Source organism: Akebia trifoliata, chromosome 5 (assembly GCF_017979445.1).
Source record: "Akebia trifoliata isolate Shusen 1 chromosome 5, ASM1797944v1, whole genome shotgun sequence".
Lineage (NCBI taxonomy): Eukaryota > Viridiplantae > Streptophyta > Magnoliopsida > Ranunculales > Lardizabalaceae > Akebia > Akebia trifoliata.
Window position 1 is genome coordinate 31,497,224 of NC_141379.1, and position 16,795 is coordinate 31,514,018.

Here is a 16,795-nt window from a genome sequence, read left to right on the forward strand (position 1 = left end):
AATCTGTGTTCTCTAAATTTCAAAATAACAGATCGTAGTGTTCTTGAATGAACCATGATCTTCCATCTTTCCAAATTAAACGTCAAAAAGTATTACAACTTATCCCAAAAAGATAAATACTTTCAATTATAATGATAACTATAACCATCCAAATGAACATGGGGAAACAACTATATAAACAAAATCAACCAGAACAAACTAGAAGCCAGTAATGAACTCATCATACAAATTTGGCCCTGAAGTAAATTGAGAACACACGTAACATGAAGTGAGTTTCTAGAATTTGACATAGAGCCAGCAACTAGAAAAATGTCAAATCATCGCCAGACATAAAACCAACAGGCATGCCGGCTTTGTTAGTATTAGCAGACTCCATCCTAGAGTCCAGTAAGGCCAGTTGAGACTTCACCCATGGTGGATTGTACTTGGCTTCAACCCATAAAGCTTCCCCAGTATCCTTGTGCTTGAAATCTGGGTGTTTTGGAGTTCTCTGTCAAGTGCAAATTATTATTGGAACCTCAATATAAAAGAGAAAACAAACACTTAAAACACAAAATTCCCATCATAATATAAATTACCAGAAACGAACCAGTAAGCAAAAACACAATGGAAATTATGAGTTATATAGGGTATTCTTCCTCTGGCACTTTAATAAGAGAGCTTCGGTAGTGCTAATAATTTCTTTTATAATTAAAACCCCTGCCTCACTTGCATGAATAGAAAAAAAAACCATCCTACTTGTCACTTTGTTTGATGTGTGCTTACGTAAGAATATTTCAGTAATTAAAACACCCTCACACAAACACTTATCCAGCTAATAGGGTGACTAGGCAAAAGTAGGGCTAGCATTCCTCTTTTATAATTATAACTGCGACCTAAAATCAAGAAACATGGAACAAAATAGCATCCAAATTATGAACTTTTTTGAATCAATGATCATATATTGTGTTACATAGGTCCAATATTAGCATGGCGGAATGTTAGCATCATTGACTTTTAAGTCACTTTTTTCTCAGGTGATGTCCAAGGTAAGATCCACTGGTGTAAATTGTGTAAGGACTTTGACGGAATGTTCTTCGAGGATTTCGTTTTTTGTGGTGATGATGTTTGCTCTTTGTAGGGTTGGGTGTAGTGGAATTTTTTGTTTTCTTGTGTTTTCCTCTTTTCTTCTTTTGCAGTGTTTTTGTACTCTTTAAGGGGCCATCTTTGGCCTCTTTTTCTGGTTTTAAATAAAATTTATAAATAAAGAACAAAAAAAAATCCTGGGTTTTATAAGTGATCTTGACTCAGTTGAATCAGGGAAGACAACCCTAATCCTTCCTCCCGCCTTGATGTAAAATTTCCTAATGGTACATATGCATGACCAGATTCAATGGACACGATACTCCTGTTTATGAAGACCTACATTGCTAGCACAAGACTAGACACACATCTCTATAATTGAAGAGAAGTTTGACTACCTTGTTCTTCCTATTATCCCACCAGTCAACTGGGTTAGCAAAGAATGCCTGCCAAAGTTCTTGTGTTGAACCCACATTCTTACCGGCATAGTTTCCTAACTTCCCTCCTACAACAGGAAAAAAGAAATAATAAAAAAGTATGAATAAAAAATTACACCCCATTCCAACAAGATTAAAATTGCAATTAAAGATAAGAATTACTAGTAAAAATAAATATTAGAATTGCCTGTTGTTATAGCGTTCGTCTCTTGCCCATACAAAGGCACTGGAGAGAAGCTCTTTTCAACAAAATTTAGTTGCTGAACAACTACCTGTAATCAAATGCTACGAAATTCAAATTTCACTTAAGAAAACCAATGTGAAAACTATCTAAAAAATACACAAAATTATGAAGTTGTATAACAAAATAGATGAAACCTTGTAGTAGGTCTGCAGTTTTTCATCATCTCCTTCAACAGTATCCGACACAAGGCGTCCCGAAACATATATTTGATTGCCCTTCTCTAAATGCTGAGAAGCAGCATGTGCCAACTCATTCCAGAATGTCAAATTGATCCTGCAGTGGAACCACATGTTGTTGGACATAACTCATACTTCGGATTTCAAAGGGGTTTTATTTGATGATTTTGTGTTTAAATGGGAGTCTTTACGTTCGAATTAACATTGTAACTTTGATTTTGGTAGATTGCAGCTTGTTACCCTTTATTGTGGTTGGTTATCTCAACTGGTCAGGTTTTAATGTCAAAATGGATTCACACCACACATTCTGAAGACCAGACCATCCAACACTCTCTACCTATGAGTGACTAGGGAGCACAGTAAAGGGATTATACTATCATTTTCCAACTAAACTAATAATGGTACACTAGGGCATAAGTTACATGGTTCAATACTAGGGGCTTGTTGGATTGCTAAGGCCTTTGAAACTATATTTTTTTTAATAAAAACAAGCTAATCCAAACAGATCTCAAGGCTAAATTGGGTCAAGAGCTGCCACTATGTACAACTATCATCCAAGCCTTGTCCCAAAGATTTGGGGTCGGCAAAACGAATCATGTTCCTCAATTCAATTTTTTCTATAGCACATCTTATATTATTGAAAGTGTTCATATCCACTTTCACTCTTCGAGAACCTGCAACTTGTATCAGGGTTTCAAAACTCAGTTTAACGTCTCGAATCATCCCGTCCATGGACAAGACCGAGTTATCTTGGACGAGTCAACTCGTCTCAGATGAGATAAAACATTTAATTATATGAAATTAATTATATATTTTCTTGTAAAATAAGGTAGATTAGAAGAAGAAAATAAATAGTCATAAAATCATGTTTTATTTAAGTAATAAATATTTAAATTAAAAAAAAAAATAATGTTTTTTTTTTAAATCACCTTCATTTCTAATTTTATTTATCCTAATCTTTCCACTTATTTATCTCTGCTACATTCAATCTATTAACATATGCTTCATAAAAAGCAAAGTTCCCACATTATACAAATTGAACAAAAAAAAAAAAACCTAATTAGGGGAAGGAGTAGAGAATTACCAGCTCGTATCGGATGCAGATTTCTTTACGCCGAGGCGAGTCCAAGCTAATACCTTTCCTGAGGTGAGATGCTTGATTTGGACGGGAGTACCAACGATACCGATGAGGTGTACAGAGTTACAGAGCTCCTTATTCCATGGAATCTCTGAGGGTCTAGGGTACACCACTTGCTCCTCCTCGTTGTGCTCCTCGAAGTTGTTATTGTTGTTGTTGCTGTAATAGCCGTGGATTGAGTATCTAAGAGGATATCGAAGAAATCCTAGCCGTTTGATCTTTGTTGAGGTGTGAGAAGAGATGGAGAAATTGAGAGAAGAGTGAGAGATTGTACATCGTAACGAACCAGAGGAGAGATGATGAGTTGTCTTGGGTTTAAGATTAGGGTTTTGTGGAGTAGAGAAGAAGATATTGGCTTTGGTTCCTACTAATGCCATCTTTCTGCCTTTCGAGCCTTCAAATCGGCTAAAGAGAAGATTTTTAGCGGTTAACTCCACTCTTTATGCGGCTGGTGCGTACTGCGCACTGGGCCGAGCTTCGAGAAGTTTTAGAGCTTGATTTGCACACCAACTTTAACTTATAACACACCAATCTATAAGATACACAATCGCATAATTTCATAAGGATTGGTGTCTTGTAAATAAAATTGGTGTGCCAATAGAATCTTTCAAACGTTTTGGTATTTGTGGGCATGTCTTATCTTATTAAAGAGATATTTCCCTAAACTTGTGCAACTTATGACCAAATTCCGCTTTGATACACTATCATTTTAACTCCCAAAATATATTTTTTCAGTGAATTTGTCACTTCTATAATCAACAAATTCGTTGATTATAAAAATGACGAATTCTATTTTATCAGCGAATTCGTTGATTATAAAAGTGATGAATTCACTGGATAAACATATTTTAGGAATAAAAATGAATAGTGTACTAGATTTGAAATTTCATCATATTCAGCATGAAATGGAGATTCACCTAGAAATGCACATGATTAGGGTAGCATTAGCAAAAGTTTGTGTGGCAATAACAGCTCTCTTAAATAAATAGGAGTATCACAACAACAACAACAACAAAAAAAACAAAAAACCTCACTTCAAAGTTCTGTCAAATTCCCACAAAGTGGATCTAAATTGTAATCACTTCTTGCTCCTAGTCGTTTGTGATTTTACCTAGAATTGGAAACAAAGTATTAAGAGAGCTTGAGCTCAAATCAATTCTAACTTCATGTGTCTACCGACAATGCTCCCCATTTGGCAAAAGTATGTCGATCTTTCCTTTTTATTGTTCAATTTTACAAAAATGAGCACAAGAAATTGTGATTGCAACATTGATTGTTTATCTAATATGTATGATGGAATCAATTTGCTTCCTACTTCACATTTAATCTCCTGTCCTCATGAAAAGAATAGGTTCCAACTGGTGATAATATTCGAGTGTTTGGTGAAATTGAATATAATGGGTACATTTTCAACCTACAATCTCATAATTTTGATCTACCTTGGTGTCCACAAAACGAGTCTGTGGCTTTTAACTTTTGAGGTCAACGGGAAGCTAAAACCCATCCCTAAACGATGTGTCAAATGCAACCCAATCATCCAAGTCATTTGCCACTAAGTCCAATACCCAAGTGGATATGAACACTCAACATTGAATGGAAGAGCAAGCCTAAAGACCCACAAACTTTTGTTTCAAGTCTTTATGATTAATGGCTGCAAGATAAAGAAACTGAGTGTGAAGTTCTTACCATACAAAGGCAATGGTCCATTAATATAACACAAATGATTTTGTACTCATCAATATAGCATTTCTGCTAAGCCTGTTTATTAGCAGAAATGCAAACTTTCATTCAAATAAAGAAAAATTAGAATTTGTTCAACAATGAGGAAATCATAATTTGCAGCTAGTTGTTACAAATGTCCGTGCTCAACTCCTATTACGACCTCATAATACAAGTCACTGATGACGTTCCTATATATCAAACTTCAACGGAGTCCAGATCAAAACCAATGGGCCATTGTAGAAAAAAGTAAGTGCAGATCCTCCATGTGAGAGCAAATGATCTTAATGGTTAGAATTCGAATAATATATCCGACTCTCTTGTACAGTTAACCATCAAGAGCTGGTGCACTTAGTCATGAAGTTCACTTACAGCACCCTTCAAATCATGTCTGTCAATGAGAGAGAAAATTTGATTATGAGTTGCAATTAGCGACACATACATACACTACCAAAGCACACAGTTAAAGACTCAAATCAGGAAGAAAGCATATAATTCTACTGAAACTGCGATTAGTTCAAAATTCATGATAGATTAACTCTTGAAAAGATACAAAAATGTGACAATTACAAAAGATGCACTACAACTTATACAAGAATCATTGAATGCAACAGAAAACGGTGATTGTACATCTTAGAGCTTCTACAAGAAAAATCATGAGCTTTTCACATGCTTGCAGTTGCAAGTATCAAACCTGTTGTTTTTTCTTCTTTGGTCTCCTTTTTCTTCGAGGTTTGTGAGCATCAGAATTGGAGCTTAGATTACTATAACCCGTCTGCGCATTTGAGGATCCCTGATTTCTAGAGGAAGACCCACTCCTACTATGTGATGTATTGCTCGATGTAGATAATTCAACTCTCTCTGTAGAGAGTTTGTGGCTGGATGAGCATCCAAATCTTGCATGAGCATGATTTTCTCTTTGGAATGAATATACAGATGGCCGAGGAGGAGGCATTAGAGTTCGAGCAGACACATTCCTCTACATAATTAGGTGATGAATAGGTAAATATTGTTGATAATGAATATCTTCTAATAAAAAGCAATAAATTCAAATTAAACTTAAAACCTGATTCTTTTCATCACTAGACATGCCAGAAGCTGCTTTGCCAGAGGTACTTGAAGCTTGTTCTCTGCAAAACAGATCACTGTAAAATTTGAGAGCTGCTATTGGCACCCCAACTTTTACTTATCACACCCCAATTAAAGGTATTAAAACACACAATTCAAACATTACAAAAGTTTGGTTCAAGTTACTACCTCAACATTAAAAAGGATTATAACACCTTCAAACAACTCCTTCAAAAGTTTGGTTCAAGTAGGATTAGGCTCATATAAAATCCTAAAACCAACCAATGGAAATCTAGAGAGAGAGATAGAGAAAGTTTTTATTGACACTTAAACTTTAACTTATTCTTAACTGTTCTTATTTTTTTTTTAATAGGGGTGTAATAAGAAAAAAGTTTGGATGCCAATAGCACCTCTCTAAATTTTTTTGACACGCTGAGTTGGGATTTAGGAATTTAGCACCTCCCTTCATAAACAAAATGTCATACCTCGTACTTTTATCTGTCCATTCATCATCAGCATCTGCTTCATCACTTGAGCTTCCAGTCAAGAAGAAATCATCCTCACTCATATCCAAAAGACCATCATCTTCGCTCCCTGTTTCTGATATTAAAGTTGGCAAAAGCAACAAATATGAGAAAAGCAAAAAAGAAGTTATAATTTAAAATAAACTAAAGAAATTTGCAAGGAAGACATCGCAGACATGAGCTACCTAACCTGGATGTAGTAACTAGTGACTTTGCCTTCTTTTAATGAAATAAAATATTGCTTATCAAAAATAAATAAATAAGTATTTATATATGCAAAGTCATGTATGTGTCAACCGAGCCGTATCCCTGCTCTCCATACTCCTATATGTATCAGGACGCCGTAGATTGTGAGGAACTATGCAAGCTTCTATAAGTAGGACATAGTAACTACCGTCTAAATCCTTTCCACTAGCCACTGCAACCATTATATTTGCTTTAATTTGCTTGCGCAATCTGTTTCTCCTATCAATTATGTCTGAATCATCACCTCCAATGAATAAAGATACATATTTCTCGGTCTTAGGGAAGAACTGCAATGCAAAGAAACAGGCATCAACTTTCTCTTTATAGATATAAAGTTTCTGTGACTGTTATCCACAACCAACACATAGGATCTATGCACCGAAGTGGAGTTTACATATGAATTAGGAACTATAACTAATAATTGTAGATCAGGAATAATAATAATCTATGCACCAAAGTGGAGTTTGCACATGCATTAGGAATATCTGAAGTTAAAAAAAATAAAGAAGAAGAAAAAAAGAAGAGAGGCAGCACGATGCAGTTTTGACTATTATAATAACAACTTTATATATAAAAGAAGTACACCAAACACATTTAGTCTGACCATGGATGAAAATCTCATGAGACCATCTCGGGCTCATTTAGTAAAGAATTCCTAAAATTGCTCTGCGTAGATGTTACCCTAACATATTCAAGATCTTCCTTCAATTTGGAAAGCTGGTCAGCAGCTTCTGCCTCTTGGGTGTGATCAGATGATGTTCGCTGCAGTTTGTCCAAACGTCTTATTCTCCTCTCTATCTTTCTTCTCTCTGCTCACATAAAACGTAGTTCTCGAGAGTTAGGAATAATATATTAGGTTAAGAATAAATATAGATGTCAACACAAATAAATGGATATTACTCAACATATATGTACAACTATATTATAATTTATTTTTTGTGGGGACGTACCAAAAAACTTTATCTTTCTGCCATGCAGAAATATTTTACGTTCTACAGCCAAGCGTGTCTGAATCTCCTGCTGCTGCTTGAACTCTTCTAACTTCTTTTCTTGAGCTTCTCTGACTTCATGGGGAAGGTTCTTGAATAAAGTACAAAGTCAAGATGTGTTCTATGACTACTTTGTTAGCAAAGAATGAAGAATTATATAAAAAAGTAACGGGCAAGAGAGAACATACCTAGGAGGCCATAAGGACCTTACACAAGAATGCAAAAAAAATTATTTATTTATTTTAAAGATGCTAATTAACTGTTTCCCCGTATAATGGTACCCCATCTGAATAAAAAGGTCTTTTTTTTTTCTTCTGAAGAGGTCTTCATATTCAAAATGAATGTCTGAACCTCCTCCTTTCCATTTTAATGTTTTTCTATAATCCCACCAAAGTACAAGATGTGATCCGTGATCCCACAAAAAAAAATTGCCATAATTACAGAAAGATCTATAGTACAAGTAATAAAACTGTTATAATTTAGACTATAGAAATGATTTTAATATGAACATCAGTGTCAAAAATTTGAAACCAACATTCTAAAAATGCCACATGGCACATTCATTCAGGCCCACTGACACCATGAATGTTAGCCCAGCTCTAAATGTGCCAGCTTGCTAAGTTGATTAAAGTTTGTGAATATTGATACCATTACCTGGGTACAGAACCCATTTTCACCAACCAGTTAAAAACCATTAATATCACTTGTCTAGCCACAAAAAAAAAAAATGATATCCCCTTATCTTAATAGACCTATAAACCAAATATCTCATTGTTTGGTGATTTAGGGTCACTGAATCAAGCAACCAAATAAAATGTTCAAATCAAGGGCTATAAATTATCCCCGAAAAATTCCATGGCTGATTTTGGTCAGAAAGTGTGTCATGGCATATTTCAGGATGTCCATATAAAATTTTTAATACCGACGTTTTGGTATCAAATTGTCCATCTTAGCCACCCAAGCATAAGCACAATGCCCATATAACTAGTGTTTTGCGACCATCGCCTATTTATCAACTAACAATAAACTAAAGAGTAATTCTGCATTAAACCCGTGGAATATATATTCAAAATGAATCTATTTCAAACACAAAATCCAATCTTTCGCGGAAACACCTACAAGTCAACCCATTTTCTTCTCGAAAAACAGATTACTTGAACTCCAATAAGCATAAAAAATGAATTAAATCACAGAACTACAATAGTACTCAACATATTATCAAACAAATTCCAAACTATACAGTGTAACCCTAACAACGAACAATGCATAAACCAAATTTCTACCTTTCGAAGCATTCGCTCTGTCGATCGAATCTGATTCTTGAGAGATACCGATTTGGGCTTCTTCTCGACCCCTAAGCCCTTCGATCGACGATTAACGGGTCTCCTTTCAGCGACTCTGCGCTTCCCATAGCCACCATGAGCCATTATTTTTGGAAATTAGATACGAGAATTCTTAGTTTTCTAGGGTTTCAGATGAACCAGAGTTTCTAGCAAAGATGGAAGGAGAGGCTAAGGCTCTCTCCCACTGAGTTTCTGATCACCATACCTTCTTTGCTTGATCAGCCTGTATTTAATATGTGAAGGATTTTCTTATAATGCGCAGGTGTGCGCCATGCGCATTCCTCCTACGTAGCATGTTTTGGTTGGCCATTATAAGTATCGTGATCCTAAACAAGCTGTTTTCTATGTAGAACGTAGCCCAATGTGTTTAAAATCCAACCAAAAAGCACCACGTAGACACCGTTTGTTTCTGTATAAACGGGACACTGTCCTAGATCGTCACTCAACTAGAAACAAATTGACCGAGTTTTCATCGATCCAGATTTTAATAAAATCTTGATGTAGATGACTCGGATCTCGGACGAGTCATTGAGTCTCGCACTCGTCTTCCACGCAATTAAAGAACGAAAGCCTCCATTTTCAGTTTTCACTCTCTCCGTCTTCTCCTCCGCCCATCTCTGCAAATCGTCACAATGTTCGCAAATGCAGCTCTTCGAGTGAGCAAACGGATCCTCGAGATCCGTCAAATATTCCGTGAATCTTCTCAGGTTTCCGTCTTATCCTCCGTTAATTCTCCCTCTATCTCTCTCGATCTCTCCTCTAACTTTCTCTGATCTTTCCATGTTTTTTCGCAGATTTCGCGATCCTTCTCCACAGCCCTAAATTACGTGAGTTCGATTCCTCACTGAAAATTTTCTCAATTTTGTCCCATTTTAATGCAGAATTTATTCAAGCTTTCAAGAAAAAATTAATCTTTTTTATTTTTTATTTAACAGCACATCGATTCTCCAGATAACAAGCCTGACATTCCATGGGAGTTCACAGCTGTGAATAAGGAAAGAGTAAGCTATTCTTAACTTCGCTTCGAAATTTGATTAATTTGTTTCTCTTTCGCAGATTTGATTTAGGTTATAAACTTACAACTATGACACGATGTGGTTGACTTGTTGAATTTTTTTTATTTTTTGGATAAATCGGTCCTACTAAATGAAATGTGGGAAGAGAATCGATCTTATCTCGTGTGATGAATATGTTATTATTTCTTTTGCTTCGAAATTTGAGTAATTTATTAACTTTCAGCTTTGATTTAGATTATAAACTTACTTTTCAAAAAAAAAAAGATTTAGATTATAAACTTAAATTTATAAATGATGATTTATTGATTTTTTTTTTGTTGGTAAAAATTGCAAATTTCAATTTTGGATGAATGGACCAGACTAAAATGCAACGTAGGAAGAGAATTGATCTGATGAATTTGATTTATAGTCCTAGATTTGTGGGACCAACTTATCAATGGTGTATGCCAAATGCCTACAGTCGCTGATTGCCAAGCTCATTTGAATTAACTAACATGATTGCCAAGCTCATTTGAGTAAAGATGGTTTTGCTTTCATCATAGGAAAAAACACCTAGACACTGACTAGCATGTTTACCATACACACAGATGGTGGGGAAGTAAAATTGCATTGTTGTTGCCTTCATGGTGATAGCTGGGATAATAAGAAACTAATAGAATTGTGGAACTGGAGTCACACACATTGACTTTGGGGTTTGTAACTTTTACAAGAATAAAATGAAAACAGGATGCAAAAGGATGCCTTGACAAGATCGTTGATCAAAACAGAATCATTTACCAATACTCATGATAATTGTTCAAGGATATTCTTGATCTATTCCTTTTTTTCCATTATTAGAAAGGAAAAAAAAAATCCTTATCCTAATTGATCAGGGACTATTCTCCCAAACTAAGACGAAGGCTGAAAAAAAAGTACAATGCTCTCAGAAATTCAAATGTGTTTTCTTAGCTAGGAGTGATGATCATTTATAAACCATTCACCTATGGGAGCCAGGAAGTAATGTCTCTTGAACCACTGAAGTTCAAAATGCATAACACTTCAGTTAACTTCCACTCCACAAGATGACATTTTTTTCCCTAGATAAGTACACAAGTTTATGCATATTGGTATTCAAATTCGAAACTTGCATGGAATCAAAGTTCAGTTGACTGTTTTAGAATGTTCAATTGATACATTTTAATATTTTTTTTATAGGCACAGAAGATTTATTAAAAGAAATAAAGAATGTACAAGAGGGAGGACGAGTTACCAATAACAAAATTGAAAGAAACTACTACTCATCCATATTACATACCCCATCCCATCTAACAAGAAAATCCTTAAAAAAACACCCCTCTAAACACCTTGAAAACCTGTCCCCAATAGAATGAAACATTTGGAACTGAAATAATTGTGCCCTTGACATCTGTCTCTTTCCCAATGAATATCCAGCTATTACATTCCTTCCAAATAGTCCAACAAATGGCAAGCGGGGTGATACTCCACAAAATCCTCTTTACCTTAGTAAAGGAGAAACCCATTAAGAAACTTCAAACAAGGTTTGAACCGAACGAGGAAAGCACCCATAAATCCCAAACAAGGAAATGATCCCAAATCTGCTTGGCAAAAGAAGCATGTAAGAGAAGATGACTCGAAGACTCCTCATTCACTTTGCATAGACCACAAAAGTTTGGCATCACCCATCCTCTCTGGATTAGATGATCCAATGTCGGAAGACTCTCCAAAGCTGCAAGCCAATTGAAAATAGAGATCTTAGCTGGAACTTTTGGCCCCCAAATAGCTATAGCTGGAAAGACCTCCTCAGCTTGACATTTTGATATTAATTGGAACATAATGAAACCAAATCAGAAATAAATTATAAGTTATAAACACGGACTATTTCTAGACAAACCATATAATGGTTTCCTTCAACTTTTGATGAATATTTGAGACAACCCTTATGTTTTCAAATTGATGATGTACCCGCTGACCTGGGTCTTCCTAAGAGACTAATTAAACTAGCCCAAGAGTCTTTGTCTTCAATCTCTAGCCAAGAACACTTGATTTTTCTTCCCAAAACTCGTCATATGCTACCTCTAGGGTATATTTTTTTTCTCTCATCCTTAACCTTTAGATTCTATCTCATTCAATCTTCAAACCTTAAGAAGAAAAATAGGGTTTTGGGAGAACACTGACCCTTTTTGGGAGAAAAAAAAGACAGATTTATAGATGCGTATTGATGTGAAAAAATATGTTCAACAAAATGCCGATGTTTATGAATGTTTCAATTTTTTTCAAATGTCGACCATGAAAACAGTTAATGTTGAATCAATATAGCTGTTGGGCTAACCCCCAAGGGTTGTTGAGATAGCCTAGACCATGCTTCAGGAAGCAGAGATCTTGAGTTTGAATCCCCCTTAGGGGCCATCCTTAGGGGCTTATCCCATAAATAATATGGTGTGTGTGGTGGAGGGGACTGCACGTGCCCCAAGGATTAGTCAGGTGCTCTAAGAAGCCTATATACCTCGGTTTCAATATATAGATAGATAGATAGTTGTTGGGCTATATCTGTTTGCACGAAAAACAATACTATTTGTACTTTTTATGGCCATGTTAATGTAGATGTATAGACTGTTCCATGCATTCTTAAAGCAAGTTCAATAGAGATGATCGTTCATGCATGTATCTTTGAATCAAGAAGATATTGTTCGACCATCCATTTAACCATAACCACGCTTAATGTATTACATTTACTTGATAAATATAACATTGTTACTCTCTCTCTCTCTCAACATTGACAATGAATAATACATGTATCTCTAGGTGAATGAGATAATATCTCACTATCCATCCAATTACAAGCAATCTGCGGTAATTCCTCTACTAGATCTTGCACAGCAACAGCATGGAGGATGGTTGCCTGTTTCAGCAATGAATGCAGTATGTTACCTTGACTGATTTATTACAAGTTGGTATTCATTTATATTCATATACACTGACATCTGGATGACCGACTGCCAAAATAATCTGGAGAGAAATTTTATTATGTATTCAATATTTTAAGAATAAGATCGATATCTTGGGAAAATGGTTTTCGGGTCTGTCAGTATGGACTTCTTCTTTAGACCTACATGCTTTTCTTGCTACGTCATGACATGTTTATCCCATACTTCCTATCTCATAGACGGTCCCGTGGTTTGACCATATTCATAGTACCCTTTTCCCCATTATGTATTGCACTCCCTCTCCATGAATGGCAAACCTAGAATAGATTTTTACTTAAATAGAGAAAAGATAAAAGAACCTCTTTCTTGCAATGTGGTTGTGGACTATGGAACAGATTTTTTTTTTTGGTAAATGTAAGATTTTATTACAGAACTAAAAAGCAGTGACCGAGATGTCTCCTGTACTAGAAGAACAAAGGAAGCAAAACAAGAAAACCAAAAAGCAAACAAATTCAAAACAGCCAGCCCACGCACGAGCTAACACATGGGGTGGGGGTGAGGTGGCAGAACACGTGGATCCTTTGGGGCTTGCACCGTAGTTTTCATGATGAAAAATCCATACTTTCAGAGAAGTCTGGACAATGGTTCAGAACCAAACCCCCACCTCCCATCTCTTTCAAAAAGAACAAGGAAAATCATTTTTGGCATGATATCAACCATGATGTCTTTTTGGATAGCAGAGAGCTTGTGCCTCTGCTTTCTGCTTGAGTAAAATCTCTGTAAGTGGTGGATAAGGTCTTTAGATGAAGATGATGATCCAGGTAAGGGAAGGCTCCATGAGAGAAGAGGATGAACCACCAAATAATGATGAAAATTAGGATTACATTAGAAAAAAGGATCAAAAGAGGAAGGGTCGTTCCCCTTGCTGTCATAATGTATTATTTATAGGCCAAAAGTAAAAGGCTGAAATGACTTAAAGCCCCTTATGAGATACCTCTGTGTTTTCTTACTGATGGAAAGCCCCCTTGACCTTAGTCCTTTGTTATAGACTAATTAAGATGACTTAAATGCCGTTATGATTCATTTTGCACCATCTACAATCTCAAAGCAACCTTAAGGTTGCTTTTTTAAAACTCTTTAAAAACGAACTTGCAGCTCTGGTGGAGAGCTAAAAGTTCATACCCAAACACACGGTTCACACCAAATATTCTGAAGAGAGCTTCCAGCTCCCTGCCAAAGCCAGAAATTCTCTTCGAAGTTAATCCAAATAGGAAATTTTGGGTTACAATCTGAGACAAAAGGAAATTTTGTTGTATGTGATGCGCCTTCATATTTCTACCTATACATAAATATGGTCTCTAATTATTGCAATGTGATTTGTGGTTTATCATCCCTTGCAATATTTTTGGAGTCTTGGAGGAAATATTACCCCCTGTATTGGTTTATCTAAGCACATAGTTGGACATGCATTTTCTTGGATTATCAATAATGAAAAATGCTCTATATTATAATACACTTCCATTTTATTTTATGTATAAGTTAACTTATCATGTTCATTTAATTCTATGTAAAGTCAATGAATGAAATGAAGAATCGTGATTCAAGTCAGGAGATGGAAACAACGCCTATGGCCTTGCAAACATAGGGGATAGATAAATTATTTTTTGTTCTATCATGAAACCTTCTTATGGCCTTGCAAACATCTATTAATGAAATTCCACAATCTTCGAAAGTCCTATTTTATGCTCTTTCCAAATACCCCAACAAAGAGCTTAAAGAAAACCATCTTAGAGGATCTTCCCCTGATCACAATCAGTTTGCTAGAACCAAAAAAGAAAAGAAATTATCTTTGTTATCTCTAAGTGAAAAATTTTCAAGAAAAAGCCTACTTAGATTATTGCAAAAATAGTACTTTTGTCATTTTAGCTCCCAAGTAGCATGGCTAATAGTATATAACAGATTATAGAACCTTTAGTTTGGTAGGTAATGTGTAGAAGATCCTTGTGGCCTTATGTATACGATCAGTTCTTTCTTATATGATTGCCCCTGAGCAAGCAACAGTCCCGAGGTAAAAATTTGTTCGATGGGGAACTGATTGCCGATGAATATAGATTTTAGACTCCATTTTGGCATTTTGGGGGTGACTTGTCAAATTGATATGGAGAAAGTGTACCATCATTTGAATTGGATTTCTTTGATCTTTATTTTTTCACACTTAATTATTCTCTATCAATGATTTAAAGTCACATTCTTCCTCTCATATTTATTTGTATCACATGTTTTGTAATTTAAGTTATTCTGAGTGTTTCAGGTGGCTAAGATTATAGAAGTTGCACCTATTCGTGTATATGAGGTTGCAACATTTTATTCAATGTTCAACCGTTCAAAAGTGAGCAAATGATATTTCTATTTTTTACATTTTAAGGCCAATTTATATGGTATTATTTTGATATGTGAGCCAGTGTTCCCATTCGTGCACCAGTATTTTAATTCATTTTATTTCCATGGACCATGTAGGTTGGTAAATATCACCTATTAGTCTGCGGCACAACTCCATGTATGATACGTGGTTCACGTGAAATAGAAGATGCCTTACTGAAACACCTTGGGGTGAAGCGCAACGGTGAGGTCATGCAACACAGTTGTTTCTGTCATATTGCATTTCCACTGATACCTTCCAAGTGTGAGAACTTGTAAAACCCAAAATTGCGGTTTGAATTAATCTGTTGAAAGCCAACTTCTCTGTTATTTTCTATGTGCAGAAGTAACAAAGGATGGCATGTTCTCGGTTGGGGAAATGGAATGCATGGTGAGGATCTTCTCTTGATTACTGAAAAATTATAAAGGTCCCATGTTTGGCTCCCAAGGCCAATACCCGGATCGACTCATTTGTAGGGATCACATTATATTGTCTTTTTTTCTGCTATTTTGCCCACTTACAATGACCGATACATGGGATACAACCTTTCTGGTTATCTGCAGGGATCTTGTGTAAATGCTCCGATGATCACAGTGGCTGACTACTCCAACGGTTCAGAAGGATATACCTATAATTACTTTGTAGGCTCATTTTAAATCCTTCCTTTTTGACAATTTAGTTTCTTTAGCTCTAACAATTGGTTGCACTCTGAAAAATCGTTTATGTTCCTTCATATTTCTTCAGGAAGATATTACTCCGAAGAGAGTTGTCGAGATCGTTGAGATGTTGAGAAGGGGGGAAAAGCCCCCGGTAAGTCTATCGGGCTTGAAAAGTTAACTTCCTTATTCCATTGAAATATTTTTTTGACAACTCAGTTTATATTCTGCATTGCAGGTTGGTACCCAGAATCCACAGCGTATAATGAGTGGACCAGAAGGTGGGAACACTAGTTTGTTAAGCGAGCCCAAACCTCCTCCATGCCGGGACCTTGATGCATGCTAATAATGTATGTTAAAAAATTTCAAATGATATCTATAATAATGCAAAGCTCGGATGTTCGATTGGCTTCTGTGTTGGAAGCTCCTGTTATCATTGTTTGTGCGCGACCAATGTTTGAAGTACTCTCCCATTATGGCCCCGTAGAGATTGATTATTTCGTCCAATTTCTGCTTTCTTGTTGTGGCTGTTCTGTTTTGTTTGTGTCTGTGCGCACGTTTTAGCTCTTTTGTAGTGTGTGCCGATTGGATGATGGATATGACTGCCATTGTATCTGTCTGGAAATCATGAGAAGGTTGTCATGGAACTGATTTATTTGGCTCATTTCATTTTTATTTTTTATTTTGAGCTAATCAAAAATCTTCTTTAAAGGCCTAAAACCAGACTTGGTCGATACCAATCCAATCCTAGAAACTGATTCTTAACCAAGAATTAAATCCTATTTTTGAAGCTCCATGTACGCTACATATTTAACCATACCACTAGGTTAATTG

General features: G+C 35.8%; 3 protein-coding genes across 5 annotated transcripts; 1 reads left to right on the forward strand and 2 right to left on the reverse strand.

Moving 5' to 3' along the window:
* Nucleotides 1-99: 99 nt before the first annotated feature.
* Nucleotides 100-3,516, reverse strand: LOC147402204 (protein OSB1, mitochondrial-like). Its single transcript, XM_086443769.1, has 5 exons — nt 3,004-3,516; nt 1,878-2,016; nt 1,687-1,771; nt 1,461-1,567; nt 100-490 (listed from the first exon to the last, which is right to left on the reverse strand). The coding sequence occupies exons 1-5, from the start codon at nt 3,432-3,434 to the stop codon at nt 302-304; spliced, it is 951 nt and encodes a 316-aa protein (XP_086299895.1). The 5' UTR covers nt 3,435-3,516; the 3' UTR covers nt 100-301.
* Nucleotides 3,517-4,769: 1,253 nt separating this feature from the next.
* On the reverse strand, nt 4,770-9,163 carry LOC147402205 (uncharacterized). 3 transcript variants are annotated; one of them, XM_086443766.1, is made up of 8 exons: nt 8,887-9,163; nt 7,565-7,694; nt 7,296-7,423; nt 6,763-6,901; nt 6,330-6,444; nt 5,843-5,921; nt 5,471-5,755; nt 4,770-5,167 (listed from the first exon to the last, which is right to left on the reverse strand). In XM_086443766.1, the coding sequence occupies exons 1-8, from the start codon at nt 9,028-9,030 to the stop codon at nt 5,162-5,164; spliced, it is 1,026 nt and encodes a 341-aa protein (XP_086299892.1). In that variant the 5' UTR covers nt 9,031-9,163; the 3' UTR covers nt 4,770-5,161. The 3 variants fall into 3 exon arrangements, with proteins under 3 accessions (XP_086299892.1, XP_086299893.1, XP_086299894.1); XM_086443767.1 differs by having other exon boundaries at nt 5,843-5,906; nt 8,887-9,160; XM_086443768.1 differs by lacking the exon at nt 4,770-5,167 and having other exon boundaries at nt 5,465-5,755; nt 5,843-5,906; nt 8,887-9,161.
* Nucleotides 9,164-9,498: 335 nt separating this feature from the next.
* LOC147402206 (NADH dehydrogenase [ubiquinone] flavoprotein 2, mitochondrial-like) lies at nt 9,499-16,625 on the forward strand. The gene is made up of 10 exons (XM_086443772.1): nt 9,499-9,653; nt 9,741-9,773; nt 9,882-9,947; nt 12,765-12,881; nt 15,198-15,275; nt 15,404-15,509; nt 15,649-15,695; nt 15,869-15,946; nt 16,050-16,115; nt 16,200-16,625. Exons 1-10 carry the CDS (start codon nt 9,579-9,581, stop codon nt 16,305-16,307), a joined length of 774 nt encoding a protein of 257 aa, XP_086299898.1. The 5' UTR covers nt 9,499-9,578; the 3' UTR covers nt 16,308-16,625.
* The last annotated feature ends 170 nt before the right edge of the window (nt 16,626-16,795 follow it).

Coding starts and splice junctions, on each gene's coding strand:
- LOC147402204 (XM_086443769.1), bottom strand. CDS start 3,434: ATGGCATTAGTAGGAACCAAAGCCAATATCTTCTTCTCTACTCCACAA. Junction 1,772..1,877: donor AACTGCAGACCTACTACAAG/GTTTCATCTATT, acceptor ATTTGATTACAG/GTAGTTGTTCAGCAACTAAA. Junction 491..1,460: donor GGGATAATAGGAAGAACAAG/GTAGTCAAACTT, acceptor TGCACTTGACAG/AGAACTCCAAAACACCCAGA.
- LOC147402205 (XM_086443766.1), bottom strand. CDS start 9,030: ATGGCTCATGGTGGCTATGGGAAGCGCAGAGTCGCTGAAAGGAGACCC. Junction 7,695..8,886: donor CAGAGCGAATGCTTCGAAAG/GTAGAAATTTGG, acceptor ACTTTATTCAAG/AACCTTCCCCATGAAGTCAG. Junction 7,424..7,564: donor CAGAAAGATAAAGTTTTTTG/GTACGTCCCCAC, acceptor TTATGTGAGCAG/AGAGAAGAAAGATAGAGAGG.
- LOC147402206 (XM_086443772.1), top strand. CDS start 9,579: ATGTTCGCAAATGCAGCTCTTCGAGTGAGCAAACGGATCCTCGAGATC. Junction 9,774..9,881: donor TCTCCACAGCCCTAAATTAC/GTGAGTTCGATT, acceptor TTTATTTAACAG/CACATCGATTCTCCAGATAA. Junction 15,510..15,648: donor CCTTGGGGTGAAGCGCAACG/GTGAGGTCATGC, acceptor TTCTATGTGCAG/AAGTAACAAAGGATGGCATG.